General features: G+C 36.0%; 2 protein-coding genes across 2 annotated transcripts in view; one reads left to right on the top strand and one right to left on the bottom strand.

Annotated features, from left to right (window-relative positions):
• Positions 1 to 26,785, bottom strand: LOC128988968 (cytochrome P450 4C1-like). The gene is made up of 12 exons (XM_054410777.1): positions 26,735 to 26,785; positions 22,378 to 22,549; positions 21,825 to 21,931; positions 19,188 to 19,278; positions 17,049 to 17,234; positions 8,921 to 8,990; positions 8,189 to 8,315; positions 3,058 to 3,139; positions 2,807 to 2,916; positions 2,387 to 2,455; positions 1,844 to 2,012; positions 1 to 197 (listed from the first exon to the last, which is right to left on the bottom strand). The coding sequence occupies exons 2-12, from the start codon at positions 22,547 to 22,549 to the stop codon at positions 1 to 3; spliced, it is 1,380 nt and encodes a 459-aa protein (XP_054266752.1). The 5' UTR covers positions 26,735 to 26,785.
• The window catches only part of LOC128988971 (farnesol dehydrogenase-like), a 424,915-nt gene that overhangs the window by 377,821 nt on the left and 19,126 nt on the right, over positions 1 to 27,968 (top strand). The gene's annotated exons all lie outside the window — the stretch shown is intronic.

Below are 27,968 nucleotides of genomic sequence, written 5' to 3'. Positions count from 1 at the left end.
TTAAGAGAACTTACCAATGCAGTTTCTAGGGCCAGCACTGAAGGGTACATAGGCGTAGGGGTGCCTGGACTTGACCCTGTCAGGTAAGAAGTTATCAGGGTTGAATTTCTCTGGTTCAGGGCCCCACTGGTCAGGGCAGCGGTGGACATGGAAAATCTCCAGGTTCAAAACTGAACCAGCTGGCAACACGTAGTCTCCTGGAATACAAACAGGTAATTCGAATGTATTTTATTGTATTGTATTTATTGCGAGAGGGGTGGACTCCAGGGTCCTAGGTAATTAGATACTAAGGTCTTTTGGGAGTAAAATTATCATATTATTTCACACCAAACTTAAAAAGGAAACAAACAACTGGTCTGCCTGTTATTAACAATTATTCCTTATGAAACTGTCCATGTTACTACTAGATAAATCTATACAGGATGTTTTTTTTAAAAACTTGCATCTTTATTTATGTAAAAACCGCAATAGATAGAAATATGCAGTTTGCGGGAATCATCTATTGACGTAGGGGGCCCAATTGTTTTGAATTCAACGTTACATTCACATTCCCCCCCTTTCCCCCCTGCCCCCAACTTAATTTTTTTTTAATAGCAAGGTACCCCTTGTGACATATCAAATGAAAGAGCATGAAAAAAGAAAATGTTTGATGAAAAAAAAAATTGAAAATCGGTTCATAAATTTGCGAGATATTAAAAAACAAGTTATGGGTAGGGGAAAAGGGGGGGGGGGATTATCTCACAAATTCATGAGCCGATTTTAATTTTTTTCACCAAACATTTTCTTTTTTCATGCTCTTTCTTTTGATATGTCACAAAGGAGTAACTTGCTATTAAAAACAAATTAAGTTCTATCTATTGCGGTTTTTACATAAATAAAGATGCAAGTTAAAAAAAAAAACACCCTGTATATTCAATACACAAAGGGGTTTTCTGTAACATCCCTTTTCTTAAGCTGTCCTACTTAACCGATTTTTTTCTTTTGATGTGTCATTTAAAGGTTATGGATCCAGCACACCAGCGAATGGTAATGAAAAAGATGATTTCCTTTAGGGCTTTACCCCCCTTGCGTTTGGATTATTTCTAGAGTTTACTTTCACCAGATCCAGATTTGCTGACCAACTTTTCTCATTAACGGTTTGAACACAAATTGTAATCTAACAGCTAATCATTCAGTTAAATGTTTAACCTCAGTCAGATTGTAAACAAGAGACAAACTAATTAGTTTATGAAAATGGGTTTAAAAAGGCTACTTTTTTGATAATTGCAACCTAACTGAGGTAGAATCACTCTCCAGTCTTTATAGCGAAGATCTAGATCTTTAAAAACAATTAAAGAAAGGTGGTGGTTTAAGGTGGTGCATAATTATTTTTTACCTTAGAATTAAGTTTGAAACCCTAATACAAGCACAATTTGCTCCCTCACAATTTGCAAAAATTGGTTCCCTCGTTAGAACACATTTATTTTAAGTTAGTAGCACGAATCCTAGAAAAATACCGGTATCGATCATAAACATAATAAAATGACGTTGTCGGCCCGAATCCTATACTAATGGCATTAACATATGTTTTGGCAGTTCCATTTATGTGATGTTAAATAATGTTTATTTTCAGGTCGAAAACATCTTTTGTTTATGTTTATGATCCATATCGGGTTTTTTCTAGTATTCGTGGTTTGTAGCTAAAAAAGCTAATCACAATAACTACAGCATATTAGGGAAAATTTAAACACTAGGGAGAATGTTAATCCAGAATCACAAGAATTCCATATTGGTTATCTTTGTCAGTGGCGGTCCCAGGATTTCTTTTCGGGGGGGTGGGGAGGGATGACCACCTTATACTCACCAAGTTGTGTGTCCTGTGTGACCTTACGCCCTATGAAGGGCACACTAGGGAATAACCTCAATGCCTCCTTGATAACTCTCTCCAGGTATTTCATCTCGTTCAGGTCTCGTGTGGTCGCCCCACGGTCGGAGTCTCCAAAAATACTGTCCAACTCTTCTAGCACTTTCTCCTGTAATCCATATTGTAAGTTGGTAAAAACTATAAATTTTTTGAAAATAAGAGGTATACAATCAAGAATTTCATTTTTTTACTAGAACTTATAATATATACAAAAACTTACCGGTATATGTTTCATTCGTTCCCTATATTTCAATACTTTTTTGAAAACTTAAAAAACCAAGTTTATAGCCATTATAAGAGAAAAGAAAGGGCTCTCATTGTAAACGCACCATTCACCGAAATAAAAATCTTGAATTGGGATAAATTAAAATGAGAAAAGAGTGATGATATTTTATTGCTGGTACTGGTAATGATATCTAAAAGTAAAGTCCAGATGTGTTGTAAATAGATGTCCAAAGCATAAGATATGTTCAAATTACATACCTGGTGCTCAGGGTGAGATCCCAACAGGAAGAGTGACCAACAAATTCCAGCTGTTGTTGTATCGTGGCCCTAGAACATAACAAATTTAGTATTATTTTGTATGAAAAAATTATGTATCACAATAATATTAATTACAGACAAAATCTTATAATCTTTTTTTAATAATAACTAACTTTTGAAGATTGGCATAAATTATAGTTTCAATACCTTTATCAACTGTATAATGTCTGAAGTTTGTATTTACTACACTATACATATTTATACAAGTTTAACAAAAGGATTTTGTATTTCGAACTAAGGTTTAGCACTGGCTGTCAGTTATTTTTTAAGCGATGAAATAAAACCTGTCAAATTCCGTCTTATTGGTACTGCTTACATCAACTTAGACATAAAATTATACAACAACAAGTTTAAACAAACCTCAAACATAAAAGTGTCAACTTCTTCTCTGATTTCGCTTGTGTTCAGTTTGGATCCTTGTTCCGATGCTTCTAACAGCAAGTCCAGGAAAGCCATACTCTTTTTCGTACCTGCAGAAACATTATATTGATTGTGATCGCTAGAATTAATAGCATGAGTTTAACGGATTTTTTCTTCATTGAAAAGTTTGATGAAACTTAATTAAGTTTATGCTACCTTGATGAAATTGTAGAATACAGACTTGAACTCACCAATATCATTTTCTTCTTCACAGATGGATGCACCTGGATCTTGCATTTTCAGAGCTCTTGTAATTTGACGTTCCTTAATGACCTACGAATCCAGAATTATGTTCTATTAATCATATAAAACGAGAATAATTTTATTTGACGTAGTAATAATTACTGTAGAATTATTTTATTTCAGACTAATGTCAAGAACTTTTTATTTGGCAATTCAGATATTACTATACAGTACTGTAACTGTAGTTGCGTTTCATTTGTTGGAAGCATACATCAACTGATAGGCCTATTTGGGCAGGTACATTATTAGGCAGATATTTTTATTTTTGTTTCCAGTCCTTACAGTATTTCAGAGCCGCTACTACTCCATTGTAAAGGAATGAGGCTACCAGTCTCTTAATTTTATTTTCATTGCAAGACCTTTCAGACTTTTTTAAAGATTAGCAAGACATTTCAGTTCACTAAAAGACCATGGTTAAACAATGACATACAATATAGTAGGGTATCTAAAAATATGTTGTAGTGCCCTTAACTTACGCTTTAACACGTTAGCTGCCAAGGCTATTTTCGGGGGGGATTGTTGTATTGCCAACTACATGCTCACGTAATTTTTTAGTTATATGATGTTATTTATACTTATCTAGGTTAGTTATAATGTTATCTGTCCAAATACATATAAGAAAATGGCGGAATAAGTGTCACCCCGATCGGGGTGACAGTGATTTTTTTCAGTCAAATTTTGCTGGAAAATATCGCTGTCACCCCGATCGGGGTGGCACTGAAATTCGACCATTTGGGATATATTTCATTTTGTTCGGTTGGCAGTAGCGGCATTTTGGCGCGTGAAGACAACAACACCTGCTTATTACTCTACTGGGTTATGTTTACTTCTTCTTGTGTTGTACTTTTTAGCTATTTATAACCTAGTTTTCGTGTTGGTTTTCATAGTGTGTTGTGGCTTTTGTCCAATATGAGTGACAATCTTGGTGATGATGATATCGAACGTTTTTTGGGTTTACCAATGTCAAGTGAACTAGATTATGGAAATCTGAGTGATGGTTTTTTGGGAGGTAGTGCTAAAGACAGTGATGAGTCAGACGGGGACGACGAAATGGACATCGACCCGGACTTTCAACCTACCCTCCTGTCAATGTCAGAGAGCGAGCACAGCAACAATGAAGGTGATGTAAATGAATACAATATGAATTTATATTCAGCAACAAACGAGACTGATACCCAGACTGAGAGTGTAAATGACCAGAATGATAGGGAAAGTATGAATGAGGATTTGGATGAGGGCGCAGGAGGGGATTATTTGAATGGTGATGTGTATGTTACCTTGGGCGAAAGGTACAAAAAACTCAAGAAAAAGGAGGATAAACTTAAAATGAAAAAAGAAGAAGAAGACAAATGGAAGTTGCCAGAAGGTAGACAAAAAAATATTGTTTTTGGTGGTAACTCAGAATACAAATTTAATTTACCAAGGACTGCACAGCCGATTGATTTTTTTTCATCTTACCTAAACGATGAAATCCTGGCGGTTATGGTTGATGAGACTAACCGAAATGCAGCGCAGGTGCTTCAGAAAATAAGATTAAATCGTAGTAGTAGACTAAGAAAATGGCGGGATACTAACGTGGAGGAAATGAAAAAGTTTTTGGGCCTTTTATTATACATGGGCCTTGTTCCCATGCCCAGAATAACGGATTATTGGTCCAGGCGACTGCTGTACCGAAACTTGGTTGCAAATCGAGCTATGAGCCGAAACCGATTTCAACTTCTACTTCGCTTCTGGCACTTCAACAATAATGACAACCTTGATCAGGAGGGCCGTTTGGCCAAGATTTTGCCACTTGTGTCCCATCTCAATCAATGTTTCAAAAGAAACAAGAATCCTGGAGAAGATCTTGTAATAGACGAGAGTATGATTCCGTTCAGAGGTCGTCTTATCTTCCGGCAATATCTTCCCCAAAAAGCCCATAAGTATGGTATAAAAGTTTTCAAGGTTTGCGACACGACCGGCTACACATTGAAGACAAAAGTGTATATGGGTAAAGGAACCGGCATCGATGAAGGATCGTCCTTGGCAATGTCTGTTGTCATGGACCTCATAAATGACTATTTGGACAAGGGACATACTTTGTATATCGACAATTTTTATACGTCTCTGGACCTGGCCAATGTTTTTCTCACCAGACAGACTCACCTTGTGGGTACAGTAATTGCAAACCGTGCATGGTTTCCACACAAAAAGACAATCCCACCAAATTTGACCCTTGGTACAGGAGAAATGAGCTGCCTGGAGTACCCAAATGGCACGACGTACACCAGATGGGTTGACAAGAGGGAGGTACGCATTATGTCAACGAAACACACTAATGTGTATGAAGACACGGGAAAGAGGAGTCGAAATGGTACCCCTATACTGAAGCCTCAGGTAGTTGTCCATTATAACAAAGCTAAAATGGGCATCGATTTGTCCGATCAGATGTCTTCTTACAGCTCGGCTGTAAGGAAATCGATGAGATGGTATCACAAGGTAGCGGAGGAAATGCTCCTTGGAACTGCTGTTGTCAACGCTTGGCTTGGGTACAAAGAGGCTGTAGGTGCCACTGGCCAAGCAGCAAAACGTCATGTGTACTCCATCACAACTTTCAGAGAGAAAGTGGCTTACGCTCTTCTGGGCCTTCGTGACGAAGAAATCGATCCCGTTCGAGTGACTGGCCACCATCATCTAACGGAGACAGCCCAATTCGAAGGAGAAGGCCGAAACAAAAGGCGGGTAAGACGTCACTGCAAGATCTGCTACCAACAAGCTCAGAATGCAGGCGGGCGTGAGACTGCTAGGAAATCGAAGAAAGTAAACACATTTTGTGAAACTTGCCCCCAGAAGCCGTTTTTGTGCAAGGACTGTTTTAGGAACACACACAAGTAGGCCAGTCAACTTTTTACTTTTCTAAAAGCAGTTGTCATGTTTTTATTCATTATTATACATATATTTAGTTTTTTTTAGCAATGTAATATTGTTTACAGTTTGACATAAAAGATTTCAAAAATATGTTTGTTTTCTTTCTTATCTGTTTTTCATCAGTATTACCCAAATACTTACTTTTATGTTCAGGTTAGGGAAATAATTTCAGTCATAAGATACAAAAAACTCTTATAAAATATAAACACCAACTGAATAAGAAAAACGTTACGTCATTTTATGGTGCATATTTCAATAAAGAGTAGGTAGATAAAATTGTTGAAAAAAATAGCGTCACCCCGATTTCAGTACTTTGTGACGTAAGTTTGGAAATTTTATAAACATCAGAATGCAATATAACATTGATATCTAGTTAGCTTGGAGTATGTATTTATAAGCCACAATGTTTGACTGCCGTTGAACATCAAAGACTGTCAAATAGCGGCAAAGAAAAAAACCCTTACAAATTACAACTGTCGCCCCGATCGGGGTGACAGTGCTCACATACGAGCCAACTGGTGGCACCCCGATCGGGGTGACGTGGCAGCTAACGTGTTAAGTAATGGTAGCCTAATATTTTATTTTACTGGTTGCAGTATAACTTTTGGCAAAAAGTGAATATGTTGCATTAGTAAGTAGCCTACTATTATGTTTCTTTCTTGAAGTTAATGTATTAAATTGGAATTAGTTCATTTTTAACGAATTTCTCTATAGGGAAGTCTATTACCGTAGGTGGCACGGTACGACCTAGGCCTGGGGCCGATTTACTTTTTCATTTTGACCCAGAGGCCAAAAACACCCTTCGTTCAAATGTTTATAAATGAATCTTATATATATATATTATCTTTTTATATATAAACTAGCAGATTACCCGTCCTTCGTACGGGGTTGGCGTATGAGTATAAAATTATTATTGCAGTTATACTCGTGCTTTGCGTTTGCAATGGGAGAGGACACGGTTTAAGAAAATTTGGTGCTTTTAATTTATGGTATACTACAGTGTAGCACATCTACCATGGCTATAATGTACTACACCACTTCACCTAAACAATGGCAAAGTAAAGTTCTTATTGTGTATCACGGATTTTTGTTGCTGCTTGGTTCAAATTAGCTGTTACCATAAATTAAAAAAAAATAATAGTGCTGCACCCTGTTGGTAAACTTTATAACTTTATATTGAATATCATCTTTGACTATTAATCCAATAGTCAATGATATCATAGAACCAACTTTGTGAAGTTGAAACACATGGGAAACTTCAGAGCCACTGGGACAGAGCCTGGAAGTATTTTTGAGATAAAAATATGTCTATATGTTAATCGAGAACGTGAGGTATCATCATACCAAATTTTAGCCCATTCCGACCAGTATTCAATGCGTAACTGAACTTCAAACAAACAAACACACAAACATTCAGATTTATAATATAAGTAAGATTTATAATTTTGTTTGTTTACATACCTTTATAACTTTTACATACTTTTATAACTTTTTTCTCAAAAAGAAAAATACCCCCGCCGCAGCAAACCTGCAGACTAAGCGAATTTCCATTTGCCTCATTGTATTTACACTAAAATGCCTCTCTTTTGCTACTTCAGTTATTGCTAAGGCCAGTGCCACACTATTCTGTTTTGCCGGTCCGTTTAAACGGGACCCGTTTGGCGGGATGATTCAAACTCATGGGTGTTAATGGGTGCGGTCACATTGTTGCGGTTGTGGTGCGTCGACGGAATCCTGCTGCAGCGTAGCGGGGCGAACACATGCAGTTAATTAAAAGCAACCAAACCATCCCGTTTTGCCGCGCGTTTATCCCTACTCTTGTTCCTATCAACAGTGCACAGCATATGATGATTGTGCTCTTCACTCGAAGTATGTTGCGGTAGAGTAGGAAGGTGTGACAGGGTAATGTCAATGCAGTAAAAACGCATACCACTCCACCGAATCCTGCTAAACGGCATAGTGAGGCGCCGGCCTTCCTGGTCAGTATGTGTCTGATTACTAAAAGTGATGGTACTGAATATGCATGTAAATAACCCATTCTACTTCTTCCCTTCAGTGGCAAAATATACAATTAGTAACTTCAATTGTGTACTGTCAACTGCCTAGAATTTTTTTCTTGAGTAAGTGGGTTGTGTCCTTTGTGCTCTGTACCAAAGTCAGGGTGGAACTAACCTTGTTGGTAAAGCCGTGGAGGATGTCTAAACACTTCTTGTAGCGTTTGCCGTAGGAGGACATGTAGAAGGAGAAGTTAGGATGATACCAAGGTCTCAGGAGTCTATGAATGGTCAGCTCACTGATTCTACACATTAACCAAACGATGATTTAATAATTGTAAGCATTTTAGTTAATGTTAGGAATAATTATTGTTTGTACGAAAAAGGGTTGGATAGAGTAATTTAAAAAATGTATTTCTAGATGTTTATTTAGACTTAGTTTATCTAGGAATATTATTTTTTTTTAATCCTTAATGTAGAGTTTAAATTAATAAACTGCATTCATCTATATTATTTAAAATGATAATAAATACAGCAAAACTTTAAGAAAGATTGAAGCTGAGACACTTCCCTTTACCATTGAGGATGCCTCATAGCATGGGCGAAACGTGTGGTTTTGTACATATTGTTATTGACTTGACACGGCTCTCACCGGAAGACCGAGAATTTAGTGATGACACCGGCCGCTTATGCCTACGAATGAAGATTTTAGACAGATTTTTCGAGAACTATGCTATAATTGGTTCATGTCATATACTGTGGTTGTTTACTGAAAACCCCGGAAAAAATACACCAATCTACTAAAGATATTTTACTGCCACAGGACCAAGTTGTCTACAATAGATTGGCTCTGTAGCAATAAACTATAACAGTCTTATTAGAGTAATGAATTTAGAGTATCGGTACTTACTCGTAGATAGCCGACACATAATCTGACTTGTTCCCATCTTGTGCATTGATTGACACACCCATTGCAGTTTCTGTAAAAAAGTGCAATTGTTAAAAGTCAAATTTATAGATGTACTGTACTTTTTAAACAATGTATAACAGTTTATTAAGATTTTATGGTTCTGGACCAAGGGAATCATCTGTTCTTGATCATAGAGCTTTAGATATATGGCATTGGCTAAAAAAACAGCTAGTCTTAGTCAACAGCAGCTTATTAAGCAGTAAAGCTACTCAGGTCACCTAACTTGTTATATGCCCATCCTGCATATTCATATCAGATTAAACTAGGGTGGTCTACCGTTACACTTTAGGAGTACAGCATATGACAGGGCCTTTGTTGTAACTGCCTGCCGTCTTTGGAACAACTTACCTTTATCCATCAAAATGCTTGATAGTCGTCCTCGGTTCGTGGCGGCACTGAAAAAAATGTACTTTGAGCGTATAGCCTCGGCTGGTGCGTCCTAGGACTGTTTTGGCACTTGCGTAATTGCTGACTGAGTGTGTGAGACTTTTTTGTTGTTGTTAGACATTTTGTTGTCTTTGTCAAAAAAGTATTGTTTTTGTGTAAATAATGTGTTAAATTGTATTTTATACTTTATATTTATAATTATGTATGCAGGTTAAGTGTAAGAAAGGGCCATGTGGCCCTAACTTTGCCTGTTGAAATAAAGGATTTTCATTTCATTTAATTTCATTTCATTTCATTTCATTCTTATGTATGCTGAAATACTGTTCATTAATTTAATTCAATCAGATGTTTTCATAAAAACAATGTTTGTTTACTTGTTACTTTTGTGATAAATGTTTGACAATAAAAAGATTCTTCATTCATATATTTTATTCTATTTTAAATGTAATAACGTTAACTTACATAATGGCGCTGCACGGACATGAGGAATATGACAATGACGACACATCATCTACATTAACAGTGGAACAACCTACTACACATAGTTTAACTCATTTCAAGTTCGAGAAGTTTGATGCTACCAAAGAAACATGGAAGTACTACTACCAAAGGTTTGAGTTGGAAATAATTGTTTGTGGGTTACAACACAATCAAGAAGCTAGGAGAATTTTACTTCTGAAATGGATTGGTGCTGAACATTATAGAATTGTGGTTGATAACTTTTATCCAACACCTATTTTAACAGTAGATTACGAGGAAATTGTTGAGTTTATTTCAAATTTCTATAAACCAAAAACATCCTATTTGGCCGAAAGACTAAAATTTGGAAAAATCGTGAAGAACAAAGATCAATCCATAAGCATATTTGTAAACAATTTGAGAGCTGGTGCCACGGAATGTGAGTTTAAAGATACACTTGACGAAAGACTGCGAGACCAGTTCTTATTGGGCTTAAATGATCCTAAAATGCAAGAAGAGCTCATCAGAAAACATCCTGAGGAAAAAGCAAGACTTGTCGACATCGTTAAAGACGCCTACCTCATGGAAATGGCACATTCTCAAAAACAACAAATAGAAACACTTGGGACATTTTCATGTGATGCACAGGTAAATAAGGTATGGGCTACACGAACTACTAAACCTTTATACAAAAGGGACAGTACTAGAATCAACTTGAATCCTGAGTCACAGTGTTTGAGGTGTGGGTTAGCAAAACATAAAGCAGGTGAGTATTGCAAGGCAATGAATATTCAATGTAGAGCTTGTGGGAAAATGGGGCATTTTGAACGAGTTTGTCTGAAATCCAATAATGTCGTCATTGAGAAAAATCTTTCAAGACGTTATGTCAAACAAATTGATAACTTTGCTGGTATGAGTGATTATAGTGGCAATGTAGACTTTTTCCGTAAAAATAATGACGGATGTCCTGACATATCTGATGAACTAGGAGCTGAGCCTCCCGGTTTGGTAAAAAACATAAGTCAAATTAATAATGTAGAGAAATTTTGTTACGTTGTTAATTTAACAATAAATAGGGTTCCAATAACGATGGAATATGACACTGCTGCTGCAAGAACTATAATTAGTAAATCTACGTGGAAACAAATTGGTGAACCGGCACTGACTCCTACGGAGGAGCTGGGTGCTTATCCGTCATTTAGAATACCTATGCTTGGCGAGACTAAGGTCGCTGTTTTGTTAGGTTCAACTACTTTGCAATTAAGTGTTGCTGTCACTGACAGTGTTTCAGGGACACCTTTGCTTGGTAAAGATTGGATTGTAGCATTTAATCTAGATCCTAACTGTGAACATGTATGTAAGGAAAATTCTTATAGCGTCAATCATATTAACACGGACATTATGGACAAAGAGGGGGAGAAACGTAAGATATATATAAAGAGTTCAAAGACATAATTACCAATAACCTAGGAACAGTGAAAAATTTCAAAGCTAAGGTTAGAGTAGCTAATGATGTACAATTGCCAATACACAAACCGAGACCTGTTCCGTTCGCATTACACAGTGCAACTAGCAAGGAACTAGATCGTTTAGTGTCCTCAGGGGTCTTAGAACCTGTGGATCCGGCTACTACTCCGATCCTTTGTGCTTCTCCTTTAGTTGTTGTACCGAAGTCTAATGGTGAGGTACGATTATGTGCAGATTTCAAGGTATCAATCAACCCTCATTTAATCGATGACGAATACTGCATCCCTACGTTTGAAGAAACAGTACTTAAGTTGAATGGTTCAAAATTCTTTTCAGTTATTGATTTGAAGGATGCGTATCTACAGATTCCAGTGGACGAAGAATCAAAAAAAATATCTAGTGGTAGCGACACATAAAGGATATTTTACCTTCAATCGATTACCTTTTGGCATTAAGACTGCACCTAAGATTTTTCAAAAGCTGATGGACCAATTATTAGTTGGTACCGATAATTGTGCGTGGTATTTTGACGACATATGTGTGGGCGGTAGAAGTGGACCAGAACACATTGATAGGCTCAAAACAGTTTTAAATATATTGAGGAGAGCAGGACTATGCACGCGTGAAGATAAACTACAGCTTTTCAAACAAAGTGTGACTTATCTTGGGCACAAAATTAGTGCTCTGGGTATTCAGCCTGTTGAAGATCGTGTTGAAGCTATCAAGAAACAACCCCCACCAAAGAACGTTTCTGAGCTTAGATCATTTCTTGGATCTGTGAATTACTATTCAAGATTTATTCCAAATTTGCAATCTCTTTGTTTTCCTTTACACAGACTTTTGCACAAGAACTCAACTTGGGCCTGGAATAGTGACTGTGAGGATGCATTCAACCATATTAAGAGCAACATTTCAAACAATATGGTACTTGTACATTATGATCCTAATCTTCCACTAATCCTTGCAACAGATGCTTGCAATATTGGATTAGGAGCAGTTCTCCTTCATCGTTGTCCTGATGGCAGTCAGAAACCAATTGCAGCCGCTTCAAGAACATTAAATTCAGCAGAACAGAACTATTCTTCTATAGATAAGGAAGCACTTGCCATTATCTTTGGTGTTGAGATCTCTATGGTAGACATTTCACTCTTTTGTGTGATCATAAACCACTTGAACGAATCTTTGGGGCAAAGCAGCCTATACCTAAACATGCCGCTTCCAGACTTGCAAGATGGGCTATTATCCTCAGTGGATACGACTACGATATAAACTACAGGGCTGGAAAAGATAATGTTCTGGCAGATTGTCTAAGTAGATTACCTTTAGAAGGAAGAACAAATATTGATACGTATCAGACGCTTGGTGAAGTAAATCAAATAAGATCTATGAGAATTGAAGATTTACCACTTACAAAACGAACGCTTCAAGATAACACTCACAGAGATGATGAACTGAAACACATTATATCCTATTGTGTCAGGGGATGGCCCGATCGAAGTTCAATTCGGGACAATTTGAAGATATTCTATGACAAGAGACATGAACTATCTTATGAAGAGGGGATTTTATTGTGGCAAGAAAGAATATTAATTCCCAAGTCCCTTAGAGGAGACGTTCTTAGTTACCTCCACGTTTCACACCCAGGAATAGTTGCCATGCGCTCTTTGGCGAAGTTGTATGTGTACTGGCCAAAAATAGATGATGATATTGAAAACTTAGTGAAAACTTGTACAAGATGCCAAACATTCAGGAAAAATGATATCGAAACGCCACTCAATTCATGGAATATACAGGAAAATGCATGGGAAAGATTACATATTGATTTCAAAGGACCTTTTGACGGATACATGTGGTTAGTGGTAATAGACGCATATTCTCGATGGTTGGAAATATTTCCAATGAAAAACGCTACAAGCAACACTGTGATAAGACGACTTCGTGAACTTTTCTGTAGACATTTAAAACAGGACTTGTGAAACAAATTGTTACTGACAATGGAAATCAGTTTGTCTCAGAAGAATTTAGAGAGTTTTGCCGCAATAATAACGTGATTCACATCAGAACCACTCCTTACCACAGTCGTTCCAATGGTTGTGTTGAACGAGTAATTCAGACGTTTCAAAACAAGTATCTCATGACTGACATAAATGATCACGAGCAAAGACTCCATACACTTTTGTTCTCATACAGGACAACTCCACATTCATCGACTGGACGGACACCTGCTGAACTTTTCCTGAAAAGAAACCCAAGAACTTTTATTGACACCCTAAGACCGGACGTGAAGGAAAAGATGAGACAGTCGTCAGAACGCCAAAAGTTTTATCATGATATCCACTCTAAACGTAAAGACTTTAATGCAGGTGATAAAGTTTGGGTGAAACGGAATCCAAATGAAAATTGGAGAGAAGGGGTAGTGCTAAGGAAAACAGCACCATTGTCATACAGAGTGAACATTGATGACAAAGAATACAGGCAGCATGCTGACCATTTAAGAACACGTCAACAAATACAGCCTCCACAACAATCTCTAACACAACAAACTTCAACACGCCAACAAATACGGCCTTTGCAACAATCTTTTCAACAACAACTAACTTCACCTTCATCTGGTACTACAAACCAGAGAAAATCAAGTCGGAATATAAGAAAGCCAATGTATTACCATAATGAATATTAGTTCTCCAGGCATTTAAAGAAGGAAGGGGGAAATGTTATGTATGCTGAAATACTGTTCATTAATTTAATTCAATCAGATGTTTTCATAAAAACAATGTTTGTTTACTTGTTACTTTTGTGATAAATGTTTGACAATAAAAAGATTCTTCATTCATATATTTTATTCTATTTTAAATGTAATAACGTTACACACTTTAGACGCATAAATGAGCGAAGCATTATTTAAAGATTGACAATGGCTAAAGCAGCTAACAACCTACAATATGTTCCCTTTCAACAGATTCACCGTTTGTTTGCCCGATATTATTTAAGTTCTAAAGAAAGATAAATTTATCTGATAGTTCATAATCGGTCTAGTGAAAATGGTGGATCCAGAAGCAGGCCTTCAAATGTCTTAACTCTTGATAGGCCTACGTAGGACAAACCTAAGCCATATTCTGAAGATCCAATGTCCACAACAGCTTGGCGATGACAGTTAGTGCAAGTGTAAAATTGTTGTGCATCTAATTCATGTTGGAATTGATTAGCTAATTGCCTATCATTATCAGCTTCTTCCGCCACTGCTTCATCTGGTTCTTCTTGTTCATGACGCCACTCTCTTACAATATTTCCATTATTGGTGCGACGGCCAATATTACGACGTGGCCTTTGAGGCATGCTCAAAACAAATATAGCAAAACTGTTACTTCCATTGATAAACTGTTACATTCCAACTTTAACCTAGGATGAAAGTAAACATTGAAATGTAAACAAAACAGTTATAAACAAAACAATTAACATATGTTTTACTTATCTATATATTAATACACAAGCAGTTTTCTTTTCACAGTCATAACTCGATAACGGTTTGACGGATTTTAAAGTTTGAGGTGTCAAATTAAAGGTATTTTTGCGTAGATCTGCAAATACGTCTCAGAATATTTATAAAGGGCACCATTTAAGTACACTTAAGGGCTAAAGTTTTGAAGGCGGCGCTATCTGTTGAAATTTGATCAAACTCATTTCCCTTTGTTTACAAATAACTTATGGACGTAGTTTGAAATAGTTTTTAAGGTTAACCACAGACTGCAGGACTTAAAACTTCCAGAGCAAAGCTGGAATTTATTATTTTGTTTCAATCTGTTAACTAAGTCTGGTTCATAATAAAGAGTTCCCTATCAATACTAGACAACAAAGTGTTTAAGAATAAATATTTAATAAGTATTTAATTCTTTTTGCCTACGGTTAAATTGATTTACCTTACATCGTATTTTACTGATTATCATGTAGTTACAGTTCGATGTGATGAAGTGAATGTTTAAAAGTGATTATTCACTGGGCAGTTATCCATTACATTACCATATTATCACGTAATTTAGGCCTACAATGTGTATCAAACTTTCAATTACTTTATAGTGTTTTCTGTTGTTTGGTTAACTTTCTTATTTCATTTCAATGTAAAATCATATGCCGCCAGTACGACTAAGAACTGTGAGTGGCTGGAGGGAACGCGAACATGACCGCTTGCATCAACCTCTCAATTGAACATTTGATGGGTACATAGTGGTAGTACCACCGTTGTGATAGTCCAATCTCGGACAAATGAATGTTAAAGGTTTACATTGTAGTGGTTTATATATTTTTAAGCAAGAGAAGACTGGCCGAGACAGTTAAGTTTGTACTCTTTGTTGCCATAAATGAAAGGTTTGTTTACCTCAGTTGTGTAATTCACCACAATAAACTTCAGGTTCTTATTGGAAACTCCCAATCTGAAAATAGGACTGTGAGACTTATATCCAGAAATTATTTGGATAAAGTTCGTCAATTCAGTTCTGCCTTTACCATGGTCAGCTACAAAGCTCATTAAGATGAGAAAGTTCCACAGGGGATCTGCAATATTTTAAGATCCGTGACACGTTTTACCACCGAGTGGGTCCTCTAATTCCTCAAGAAGGTGATGATACTAAATACGCACAGATATATAAGTAAGCACGGCAATGTCGCTAGAACCCAATGGAGAACTAAGTACAATTAACAAAAGTGCAATAAAAATATGCGGGAAATAGGGTCACAATGCCACCCCATTTGCAAATCTTTGAAGACTGTGGCAGACATTATGTAGGGAAGAGAGCTCCGAGGAGTCAAGTGAGATTCTCATGTACATAATAACAGAAGTGTCTTCCCTTGCTACAATGGTGCTACCGGTGAAGATTTCGCAGCAATTTTTAAAACTGAAAACAAAGCACCACCTGGCCAAATAAATCGTATAGTTTTTTCCAACACTAATAATGTTAAACGCGTATCCATTATAGATCTGTCGTTAGATCCACTTGCTTACCCTCTTATGTTCCCAACCGGAGACTTGGGTTAGGGCCCCTAATTTAAATACGCCTAAAACAGAACACATCAAAGAAATAATTTAACAATGCTAGAATAAGAGTAGCGATGGTTGGCGTCAATAGAGGAATTGAGCTACATTATGTCAAAAGCTCACTTTACAGTGTGTGGTTGACATCTACGTGCTCATAGAGTGCACCCGCCTACTATACATAAGAGATAACCAAAGCAGTATGAGAATGAATGTAAATTTAAATATTGTAGATTGCTTTTATATTTTTTACATCATAATATTTTTATATTTCTATAATCAGTCATATAAATTTTAGAGTGACTCTTTTTTTAAGGTCTTGCTGTTTAAGTTTTTTGTTTATTTTTTTATACAAGTTTCAGTTTTGCTCGATTTCGAGCAACAGGTTATCTAGTTTAAATGAAACTAGATAAACCCATATGTCATAAACCCAATATAATTTTTCTTTCAACTTACATAAAAAATAACAAGCGAAATTGCGTGACCCGTAAAATAAAACCCAGAAGGAAATTTGCAAATATTTTTTACCATAAACATTGTGCTCAGTATTCTTTAGCTGTTGGCCAAATTTCATATCAATTGGTCAAGCCATTACATTCTGATGCTCTTACAAAGAAGTTACAAAGTGAGGGAAAGTTAGCTTTGCTCAAATAGTGCATCACTGTTTCTTAGGAATGATTGATAAGACTCCAGCAGTGCAGTCATCAGTTGATGGATCACCAAACCCACCACAAATGATGTCCAGAGCGCAGTGAGTGATGAAGGGGTACAGGTCCATGGGAGTGTCCTTTGGAGCCTTCTGCAGCTTCTCTACAAGGATGGACGACTTTTCAACAAACACCTCCAGGAAGATGTCCAGGATCTTGAAGTGGAAGGTGGGAGTGATGAGCTTACGGTGGGAATGCCACTTGGCTCCTGTGTGTCAGAAAAATGTTAGTACAAACAGGGGCGTCATTTGGGGGGGGGGGGCAGGGGGGCATTTGCCCCCCCTGGATCCTGGGCTAGAGGAAAAAATATGCTGTACTAGCCAATATAGAAATATTTTCTACTGTCAAATCCTAAAAAGCACAGCAGACAAAAATCTATACATTCTTGTACAGTAATTTGAAACAACAATTATTATTGTTTTATTGTCCTAGATAGCACATTTTGAGTTTACATAAATTAGTAGTTTTGTTATTCATCTACTTTTTCTGTTTGGTGCTGTACGATAAACCACTTCCTTCTAGTTTATATATACACTAGCTGTAACCCGCGGGCTTTGCCCCGTTTAACTTCTTAATTTTCAAGATGATCTCGTTTGCATGGCTCAATCACGTCCTGGTTGAAGTTCGTTCGCTACGCTCACTCACCTTTAGGTTGGAGCTCGTTCGCTACGCTCACTCACCTTTAGGTTGGAGCTCGTTCGCTGCGCTCACTTTCCTTTAGGTTAGCTCGTTCGCTACGCTCACTTGCCTTCAGGTTAGCTCGTTCGCTACGCTCACTCGCCTCCAGGTTGAAGTTCGTTCGCTACGCTCACTCACCTTTTGGTTGCAAATTAGCTGTTGTCATAAATGTAAAAGAAATAGTAGTGCTGCACCCTGTTGGTAATCCTTGTAACTTTAATGCTATTGAACATCATAGAACAGAACCAACTTGTTTAATTGAAACAGCTGTTAAGATTCATTAATTCCATTTCTCATAAGGTTAACATGGGAAACTCCAGAGCCACTGGGGCGGAGCCCGGAAGGATTTTTGGGATAAAAATATGCCTATATGTTAATCGGGAATATGAGCTATCATCATGCCGAATTTCAGCCCGATCCGACCAGTATTTTTTGCGTTCACTTGTCACAAACATACATCCATCCATACATCCATACATCTAAACTTTCACATTTATAATATTAGTATAGTAAGATAAGATAAAAATTCAGATTTTTTAGAAGCATTGCTTTGTCTTTAATTTATGAATTATTCAAGCATTAAAATTATACATGTGTATAAATTTTACGTAATTTATTTTGAACATTGTAGACTACCAATTTAATATAGTTAAATAGAACCTTTTGTACTTTTGTGTCAAATTATTTTATTGGTGATAAAATTTGATTTGCTTTTAAGTTCTTAAATTCTTGTATTTTGTTTAAAAACAAAAATAAACTGTTATAAACTATAGGCTATAAACAACCGTATTCATTGCTAAATGTTGTACAAGAGAAATTGGTCATGAATCTTATCTTATCATGTTCTTAACAAACACAATATTAATACATGATGGAACTATTGATCACGTTTCTTAGATGACTAACTTACCAACATAAAATTATTGTTTTTCTGTCTGTTGTCAATAATTCTTAGTTTCGTTAACTGTCTGCTTAGATTTAAATAAATTTTACTCATACTTGTTTTTTATTTGAAGTGCTTTTGACAATTAAAATAAGCTTAAACCCCTCTTTTTTGTTGCAAAACTGCTAAATTTTCCGGGGGGGAACCCCCGTACCCCCCTAATTTGGTGGGAATTGTTTGCCCCCCAAGGATATGGTGAAATGACGCCACTGAGTACAAATAAATATAGTACACAAATGTTGTTAAAAACTCATCAGTATTATATGAAACCAGATACAGTACTGGGAATTTAGCAGAACCATTGAATGTTTTTAGAACTGAATACCTAAATGCTTGAAATATTCAAAATTTTACTCAAGCTGAACAATAATAGTGATAATTATTCGTTTCTAATTACTGTCAACGTTGTTAACAATTAAAAATTAAATATTCTTTTGACAAAGTTCATAGATGTAGAATGTCCACCAATAAAGACAAATTTTATTTAATCTTTTTAAAAATTTGATTTCCTTTAGTTTGGTTTGATTTGGTCTGACTTACCAGTTCCAGTCAATAGACCTGTGCCTAGCCAAGGCTGCAGAAGAGTGTAAACATTAGACTTGTCTATGTGCATGGAACTGCTCATGATCAGCTGTTAACAGAAAAATTAATTGCTTAATGTAGAGTACCTGGGAACCGAGCTTTGCTCGTGGAAAATCATTAGTTTACTCTGAAAGCAGTTTAGTATTGCATATACATTAATGCACTCCCAAACTCCACAATGCTCACCTTGACTACTTCCCTCACCACTCCCAACGTCGTGGATCTGTGTGCCCTCCTTTCATATACCATTTTAGAATTGCAGATGCATAAATGCCACAGACAGTTTCCACACTCTGCACTGTTAGCCTTACTACTTCCTTCACCATTTCCTTTGTCATTGACATGTTTTCCATCAAAGGACCTGTGTCCCTTCTTTAAGCATTTTAGGATTGTAGATACCTTAATCTAATCCACATTAACAGTTCCCACACTCCAGACTGCTCACCTTTACTACTTCCTTCTCAACTTCCTACGTCGCGGGCCTGTTTTCCTCCCTTCCCATTGCATTTTAGGATTGGAGATACCTTAATCTAATCGTCCATAAACAACTCCCACACTCCGGACCGCTCGCCTTTACTACTTCCTTCAATACTTCCTACATCACGGACCTGTTTCCCTCCTTTCCCACAGCATTTTAAGACTGCAGATACCTTAATCTAAACGTCATCCGTCTTATACAACTCGTTCTGGAAGACAAATCCGACCACGGGTTACTTTTCAGAATGATGTATAGATTCCTTTTCTCCGTGGGGGGCTGTGTAGCGTCAGCTGATGACGTTGTCATAGCATTATGATTTAGTCTGGTTTTTGTTTTTATAGAGTATTGTACTGTAACAATTTTATGAAATTTATATTTTAAAATTTTGTCATTTAGTAAAGCAGTAAACTTATTAGTTTTGTCAAAATGTGATGTAAGCCTGCAACCACCGTGAGCTCTCTGATTGGCTGTTCATGGTTCAATCCTATGAAAAGATAGTCAGAGTGCCAACGTCACAACCGAGCTTATAAAAGGGGTCGGACCACGTGGCCCGGTCTCATTTGGTCAGTGTAGTAGTTATGTATAATGTGAATTGCTTAGTGCACATAGTCCCCTTTGTGGGTAAGTTTTAGCTTTAATTTTTACAATATTATTCTATTTATTGTTGTGAGTACGGAGGGTGCAGGCAGGCAGTGGTCTTTTTATTTAATAATTTTCAGCTTCATGTAAGAATTTACTTTAGCCCTTCAGGCAATTAAAAATATCTTTTGTTTTTAGGGTTCAACTACCAGAGAGGAAAATGTCAATAAATGGGAATGAAATCTAAAAGACTATTAATTATTTACAAGAACCAAAACCTTCATAGTAAAGTTTCTGTGTGAATACAACTATCCAAGAACACTGAAAAAATTTGTACTTGTTAGAGAAGACATTTTAAAGTAAAACGGTACAGTACACAAAATTTAACTCTTTTATTAAAACACTTTTCTGTTACTTATTTGGTCGTAATTTATTTGATGTACACAAAAACAACCACGACCAAAGTAGAAACCAAAAGTGACACATGGGAAAAGCGAGTTTAGCTACATCTGTAAGTTAAACCTCTGTTACGATCACAGCGAAATTAGAAAGATCTTCCAAGATCGCAGCAACATCCACGATCACCCACTGCAGTTGTAACATTTTACTTTGCACTTAACACAACTGTCCTTGAAGCGCCGTCAATGAGTGGAAACCTTTTTTGTAAGCTATTGGTGACGATTATTTAAAAACATGTAATTTTCCCAGCACTATACAACACTGATTCACGGTCTTTTCTCCGGTTAAAACTCAAGAACAATAGTTGCACTTGCGATTACTTAAACCGGTTAAGTAAGTCTCAACGTTTTTAATCACACTTGGTTTGGATGTGCCTACAAAACTTGATCGGAAATGGTTGCGGTATTTGTAAACAGTATTTAATGTAAACATATCAGTGACAGCTAGAAGTGAGAACTAATCCAAACAGCTGATCGTTATTTCATAAAATGTAATAGTTAACATTGAAAGACAATTTGAAAAAAAATCTAACAAAATTGGGTTTTTGATGGTTCGTTATTTTGTTTTCAAAGAAGCAAGGCCATGTTTTTATAGCCAAAGACACTTACCAATCCAGTAAATACAGAAAAATGATTTGAACCTTGATCGGTTCTTTAGTTTTCTAGGAGTAGGCCGCGTAAAATTACATTTTGGCTCCACAGACAGAATGACAGAATTGACAGACAAACAGACTGACAGACAGACAGAAATTGAGATAAGACTCGTTTCGGCTTTCTTAGGATATGAAACGTAAAAATAACTGAAAACTGCATGATTCTAAGCAATGTAGAGACAAAAATTGTAATTTTTTCGGTTTTCTTAGGTTATGAAACTTAAAAATAACCAAAAACTGCATGATTCTAAGCAATGTACAGACAAAAGTGTAATTGTATTTATATAGATGAACCAATTAAGATAAAATAGACATGACCGTTAATTTTGATGGAGCAACTTAGTAATACAATTTTTAAGTCTGTAAACAATTTAGTAAATGTAAAAAGAAAATTGATTTTTATGTCTTATTAAATTATGTTAATTACCTCTAAATGCTCTGGCCTGGTGAGATGGACTTCTGCTATTGGGCCGTTCCATACTCTGAAGATTGGACCGTAATTCTCAGTTCTGCTTCGGAACACTTTCATAAGTTCTGAAAAATGAAATTGTTTTCATATCTGCATCAATGGCATTTTATAATGGACAATCTTAAACAAATATTTGTGACCAAGTGACCTATGGCTCAAATAGATTATTGCAATAATATGTGCAAACAAAATATTTTGCTGTTTTATTTTGTATAAAAAATACTTTAAATGCACTCACATAAAACTAAGTTACTTTGGGTGAAATTACCAACCAAATAGAAATATCACATTTAACCGCAAGCTATACAATAGTTAAGTTATACAGTAATATATCATTTTTACAATAGTGGAAACAACAACCTTTGAATGTATTTAGTTTGATAAAAAAACTAATTTCAATTGTAAAAACAGCTTTACTAATTGGCCAAACAAGTGGAAAAATAGCCTATAATATAATTTATTATTCAATAGCGTCAGCTTATACATATGACAGCAAGGTGGTTCTAATTACCATTTCTTGGCACCAACAAATCCATGACATTTCCTAGAACTGGAATAGTAGGCGGTCCTGGGAATTTATTGACAGATTTTTTGAACTTGTATCTCTGAACTGACTTCTTGACAAAAAATACAACAGCCACCACTAGAATGACACAACTGACAAAAAGCTCTGATACAATCATCTGAAAAAGACAACAACCTATTATTTAGAGTCAGAAAATTGTTATGGACATGCAAAGCAGTAAGTGGTAAAATACAAGACCAACCAACATCACTTCTTGACCTACGTTATAATGTTTTTATACTTTACGTTTATACTTTATAAGTATTTATAAGACCTCATTCAGTTTATGCTTGTACACTGTTTGACATAGCCTGTATTGTTGATTGACCGAATAAAATCATTGTATCATTGTATCTTGTTTTTAGTTTTCTTCAAAAACTTATTTTTTATTAGCGAATTGCCCTATAGGGAAGTAGCTATTAGCGTAGGAGGCACGGTGATACGTGGAGCCAGGACCAATATACTTTTTCATTTTGATGTCCCTAGAACCCAAAAACACTATTTGTTAATATATATTGTAAGAAAGAGGATTAACCCCGTACCCACGGTGCTCATCTAAGCAGACACTCTGGTCACATTACACTTAGACGACCAGTTGGTGTGAACAGAGTTGAACAGTAGCATGAGCTAGGCGATGACCGGGGTCCGCGGAATTGGCTAACTCTGGAACTCGCTAACCCCATGTTAAATGCCCTATCTTCAAATTTGGTCGATGAGAGGAACTCGCTAACTTGTTCGGTTTCGGAATTGGCTAACTCCGGAACCCGCTAACCCGCTCTAAAGCCGGGTTAGCGAATTCCGTCCTCGTACGGAAGTCGCTAACTCGGTCCCTCGGCGGAACTCGCTAACTCCCAATCAGAAGCCTCGCGGGCCGTCCAATGGGAGCCAAGCACGAATATTTTTGGCCAGTGTTGCCGAAAGTGTACTACCTATATCGTATCGGTACCATAATGTCGTATCCTACGATTAATTAGGAGTAAGAACAACGTAGTCGATAAAATAAATATATTTGGAAGTATGTTTAACATTATTCTTATGGTTATTAGGGTGGAAAATGCATTATAGTCTTACCATAGACTAACCAACACAAGTAAACTTTACATCCCTTTGTAAACTTTGAAGCTCGTTTTTCGTGTCTAGTTCATGTCCGGTGACACTGATCGCTAGTGTCGACAAAATTGTGTTTCTATCATTTTATAGTTAACTTCATGATTTGTTCCTTACTGTTTGGTTATATAACTAGGGGACGTGTTATTAGTTGTGATTAGAACGTTTTATTTGGTTAAACGAGGTTTTAAATTACTGAAAACAAGAAACAATTGTAAACAAAACACGACCTCTAAAGACAGTGCACCGGACAGAACTAACAATACAACTGTCTTCAGATGATCCATAAGGATTAGAAATGTACTAATATAAGGGAGTATGTTTTATATGTGGGTTTCTTACTTAAATAGTAGCTTATTAGTATGAAAAAGATAAAAATGCACATTTAATTTGGATCTATTACATGTTATGAAATATCTATTTTCGTAGTCCGCCATTTGTTTCTTTTATTCGAATAAATACCATTTTGTGAACTTCTGCAAATAAAATTTTTGAGTTCGTATTTTATATACTGGGCTTGTAGTAACCTTAAATCATAAATCATAATAAAATTTACACGTTAAACGTCATTACAGAATTACATTGTAGTGGTTACGTATTTTTAAATAGAGCTATTGAATTTAAATAAATATTTATCAATACATTATAAAGTGGTAGGCCTAATGTATTCATGGATTGCATTAAAAGTTGGTCTATGCATAAATACAACTTGTAAATTTCTTTTATCGTAGGCTATTAGTGTAGAACCCGGGTCATCCTCTTAATTTTGTTGAATTAATATTAATTTTACGTCTTTCAGTAGGCTTACTTTTTAAAAGTCTGGAGTTTTTTTTCCAGGCTGGTTCTATCTTATCCAAAAACAAAGCTATTGTCTATTGTGTAGCTCAGTACTGGGGAACAGTGAACCGAGCAATGGCTTGCTATAGTTTACATCGTTTGTGAAAGCAATATAAAGGAAACCCAACACTCAAATCAGGAAAATCCGTCAATTAGTTTATTAAAAATCGTGAATTAAAATAACCCTGTCACGTTTTATTATATGAATATTATATCTTCTCCTATTTTTTACTAGTGGTGCTTAGGTGTACAATCTAAAAACTGTTTTAAAACATGTAACATTATTGCTAAAAAATTCAACACATTTTAGAATTAGGCAACTATTTACTAGTAGGCCTACAATGCTTTGGTTCAAACTATTAGGCCTAGATAATAACTTAGTCTATGTCATCATATGTGTACACGTAAGTTGGACGGTTCAAAGACGAACATTAAATTTAAAATCTATGAATTAATTATGAAAGTTACGATGGTTGATGACTGTATTAATTAATGGTTTTGGTTTATTACGACATTACAATTAAATCTGTTTTCCGTGTTTAAGAACTTGCGTGTATTTTAGCTTAATTTCGTAGAGGTTTAATTATGTATTACCAATTAAACTAAATTTTGAATATTTTTCATATTCTATTATTTTCTTTTATACAGTACTGATGGCATTTATATTTAAGATCGAAATCATAAACATTTAACTGGCCATTGTACAGTTTAATAAAAAACATTTTTTCATGATGTTTTAATTGTCTTTTAATTACTTTGGGCTAGTTATCTGTTAAAAGTGGAATTGATAACAAAAAACAATAACATTTACTGTATCTTTATAGACACTGACATTTTGAAATACGGCAGTGTACGATTATTTTGTCGTACAAGGTTGGCACCGCTCCGAGCAGTGGGCGCGGCCGGGTTAGCGACTTCCAGAGTTAGCGAATTCCGCCGCGAGACAAAATCGAGTTAGCGGGTTCCGGAGTTAGCCAATTCCTGACTGAGACGGTTAGCCAGTTCCAGAGTTAGCCAGTTCCGCCACACGACCGAGTTAGCGAGTTCCTGAGTTAGCCAATTCCTACGTCTCGATGACCGGTATGGCTGACTTCCAAGAAACATCGTTAACCTACAAGCCACAACAAACCCTATCGGTAATCAGCCAATGAGAAGGGCTAATGAAGAAGATTGAGGGGTGAGGAGTCTCGGAGCTGGAGGACCTGGAGAGGACAATCGGGGAGATCGCCACGGGCCACTGGACCAAGAAGATCAGGAGTTTCGGAGTGCGTGTATCGGTGCGTGTGCTTCTGGGACAAATAAACAGTATGTAAAAAGAATAAAATATATAACTAAAGTTTTGTAAAACAAACAAGTCATATAATTTGTCAGTAACTCATTCTTTAAAAATTTCAATTGATTTTCTTTTCTTGTAAATTTAATGTTGTAAATTAATTTATCTTACTATTGTTGTTCTTTGCCTTTCCAAAGTTTTCTTTTGCTGATGTAACACTTTGTAACTTTTGTAGATTTTCTAAGTTTTTAATTTTGTTCATTACACGTTGAGTAACACCCTTAAGCAGTCTTATGTCTCATTAACCTAACACCTCTTGACTAAGCTAAGCGAGTGAAACCTTTAGGAAACTTTAATTTAAAGTGAGGCATCGGACTCGCAATATATATATATATACATATACATATATATATATATATATATATATATATAAGGAAGTAGGAGTATGGTGAGGAGTGTTGAGTGTGGGAATGAATTAATGTGTCTGCAATGTTAAAATGCTATTGGAAGAGACTGTAGACTGTAGGTTAAAATGATTACGAAGCACCAATCGATCGATACATATTTCGATACATGCAATCGCTTTCAATAGAAATTTACATCTGAGTTGACAACAGCTGATTTTTACTCCATAGTGGCTAAAAAAAATTTTTCCTACAGTTGCCTAAAAATGTACATGTTCTCTCACTGATTTGAGAAAACAAAGTGGCCAATTCGCTCATCAGTGAGACAATGTTAACATTTTGCTCACTAGTTGCACAAATAACTATTTACTCCATAAAGAGTAAAAATATGCTACTTTAGAACCACGACGCATGCATTAAAAACGACTGTTTTTACTGCAGTATTACAAAAACAATCTAATATGAACCCTTGATGACTCCGCTCAATTTTGTGGATGCCTCTGCGAACGCCATCTAGTTAATATTGTAAATTGATTTAAAAATTGAAACTCTTCCAAAAACTTAAACAATATTCATTTATCCAAAAAAATATCGTCAACTGATAAAGTGTTATCAAACAAAAGATTTAAAATTACACATTATTTACGAAACATATTAGATATTTAAGATCTTCGACACATACCTTGCTGGATGTATGATATCAAGACGGCAGTGTTTAAAGTGAAGTGGCACATACAGTTTATATAGTGTACGGTGTGGGAGGCCGACTTGTTATCGGTGGACATTGGCCGCACGTTCCGCCACAGGTCTGTGCCTAACTGGCCAATCACAGTTGTGTAGCAGACGACGCGCCTCCGTGCCGTCAGGGCCAAGGTGCTGTGCAAACACGAGAAATAGGCCAACATTCTTTATCATACAACCCAATGATAGTATTCTAGGTATTCTTTGAATTAGTTTAAACTCTTACACAAAATGTCTATGTCGTTTTTGATATTGGTCTAAGGTTAAGGTTCTGGTTAATATTTACGTCAATCGAAAAACATTTTAACGAATAATTCCTTTTTATGCAGTGGTAGTAAATATATCTATAGACCATGTTACAACTGATACCGAGTTATGATGTAAATTTTTACTATTCGCATCGTGTTGTATAGGAGAGTATTTTACACTCACCACTCTCGGCTTTTTCAAAACTTCTACAAAACAAAAAAGTTTTTTGACTATATACATTAAAAATGTTAGCGAATCACTTCTTCGTTTTTTTTTAACTTACAAGAATAGCGCAGCTTATTAACTGAAAATTTTCTTTTGTAATGAAAAAACTGTGTTGATTCTAGGAGGATGAAACATTATTAAACATTAATGGTTAATCCTCCTAAGTTGAATTCCACACAGACTTTTGTATAAGAAGCGTACAATTTTGTAGAAGTATCATTGTGTGTTGTATTGCTTTAACAAGCCAACTGTTTTTTCAAGTTTGTTGAAAACACTATTATTTAGTTCTTAAAACCATTTTAGCCATGGGAAAATATTATAACACCAATTTGAACATACGGGTATGAATCATAACTTAAAATACTGAAAATATTTTTACTAGCCCCTAAATGGGTACCTCTGAAACTCAAACTGCGAAATAATAAATAAACGCTTACCACTTAATTCGAAAGCGATCTGTAGCTGGTGAAGGATTCACTACTTACAAAACAATTAATTTCACCCTTGAGATGTAAAATACCTTCTGAATCGACATAGATTAGGTTCACTCCGTAAGCTAGGATTTGTAGAGCTTCGACTGTCCGCTTATCATATTTCGCTAATGGCTAAACAAACCAACAGCTTTACGATTCCTTTGTAATAATTTAGGACTTTCGTCGAATATATAACTAATATTGGTTTAAGAAATGCAAGGTGTTTTT

Source organism: Macrosteles quadrilineatus, unplaced genomic scaffold (assembly GCF_028750875.1).
Source record: "Macrosteles quadrilineatus isolate MER2022 unplaced genomic scaffold, UCM_ALF_1.0 Scaffold_3__2_contigs__length_128488019, whole genome shotgun sequence".
NCBI lineage: Eukaryota > Metazoa > Arthropoda > Insecta > Hemiptera > Cicadellidae > Macrosteles > Macrosteles quadrilineatus.
The sequence above is the reverse complement of the archived record's forward strand: the minus strand, read 5'-3'. Positions and strand labels throughout refer to the sequence as shown.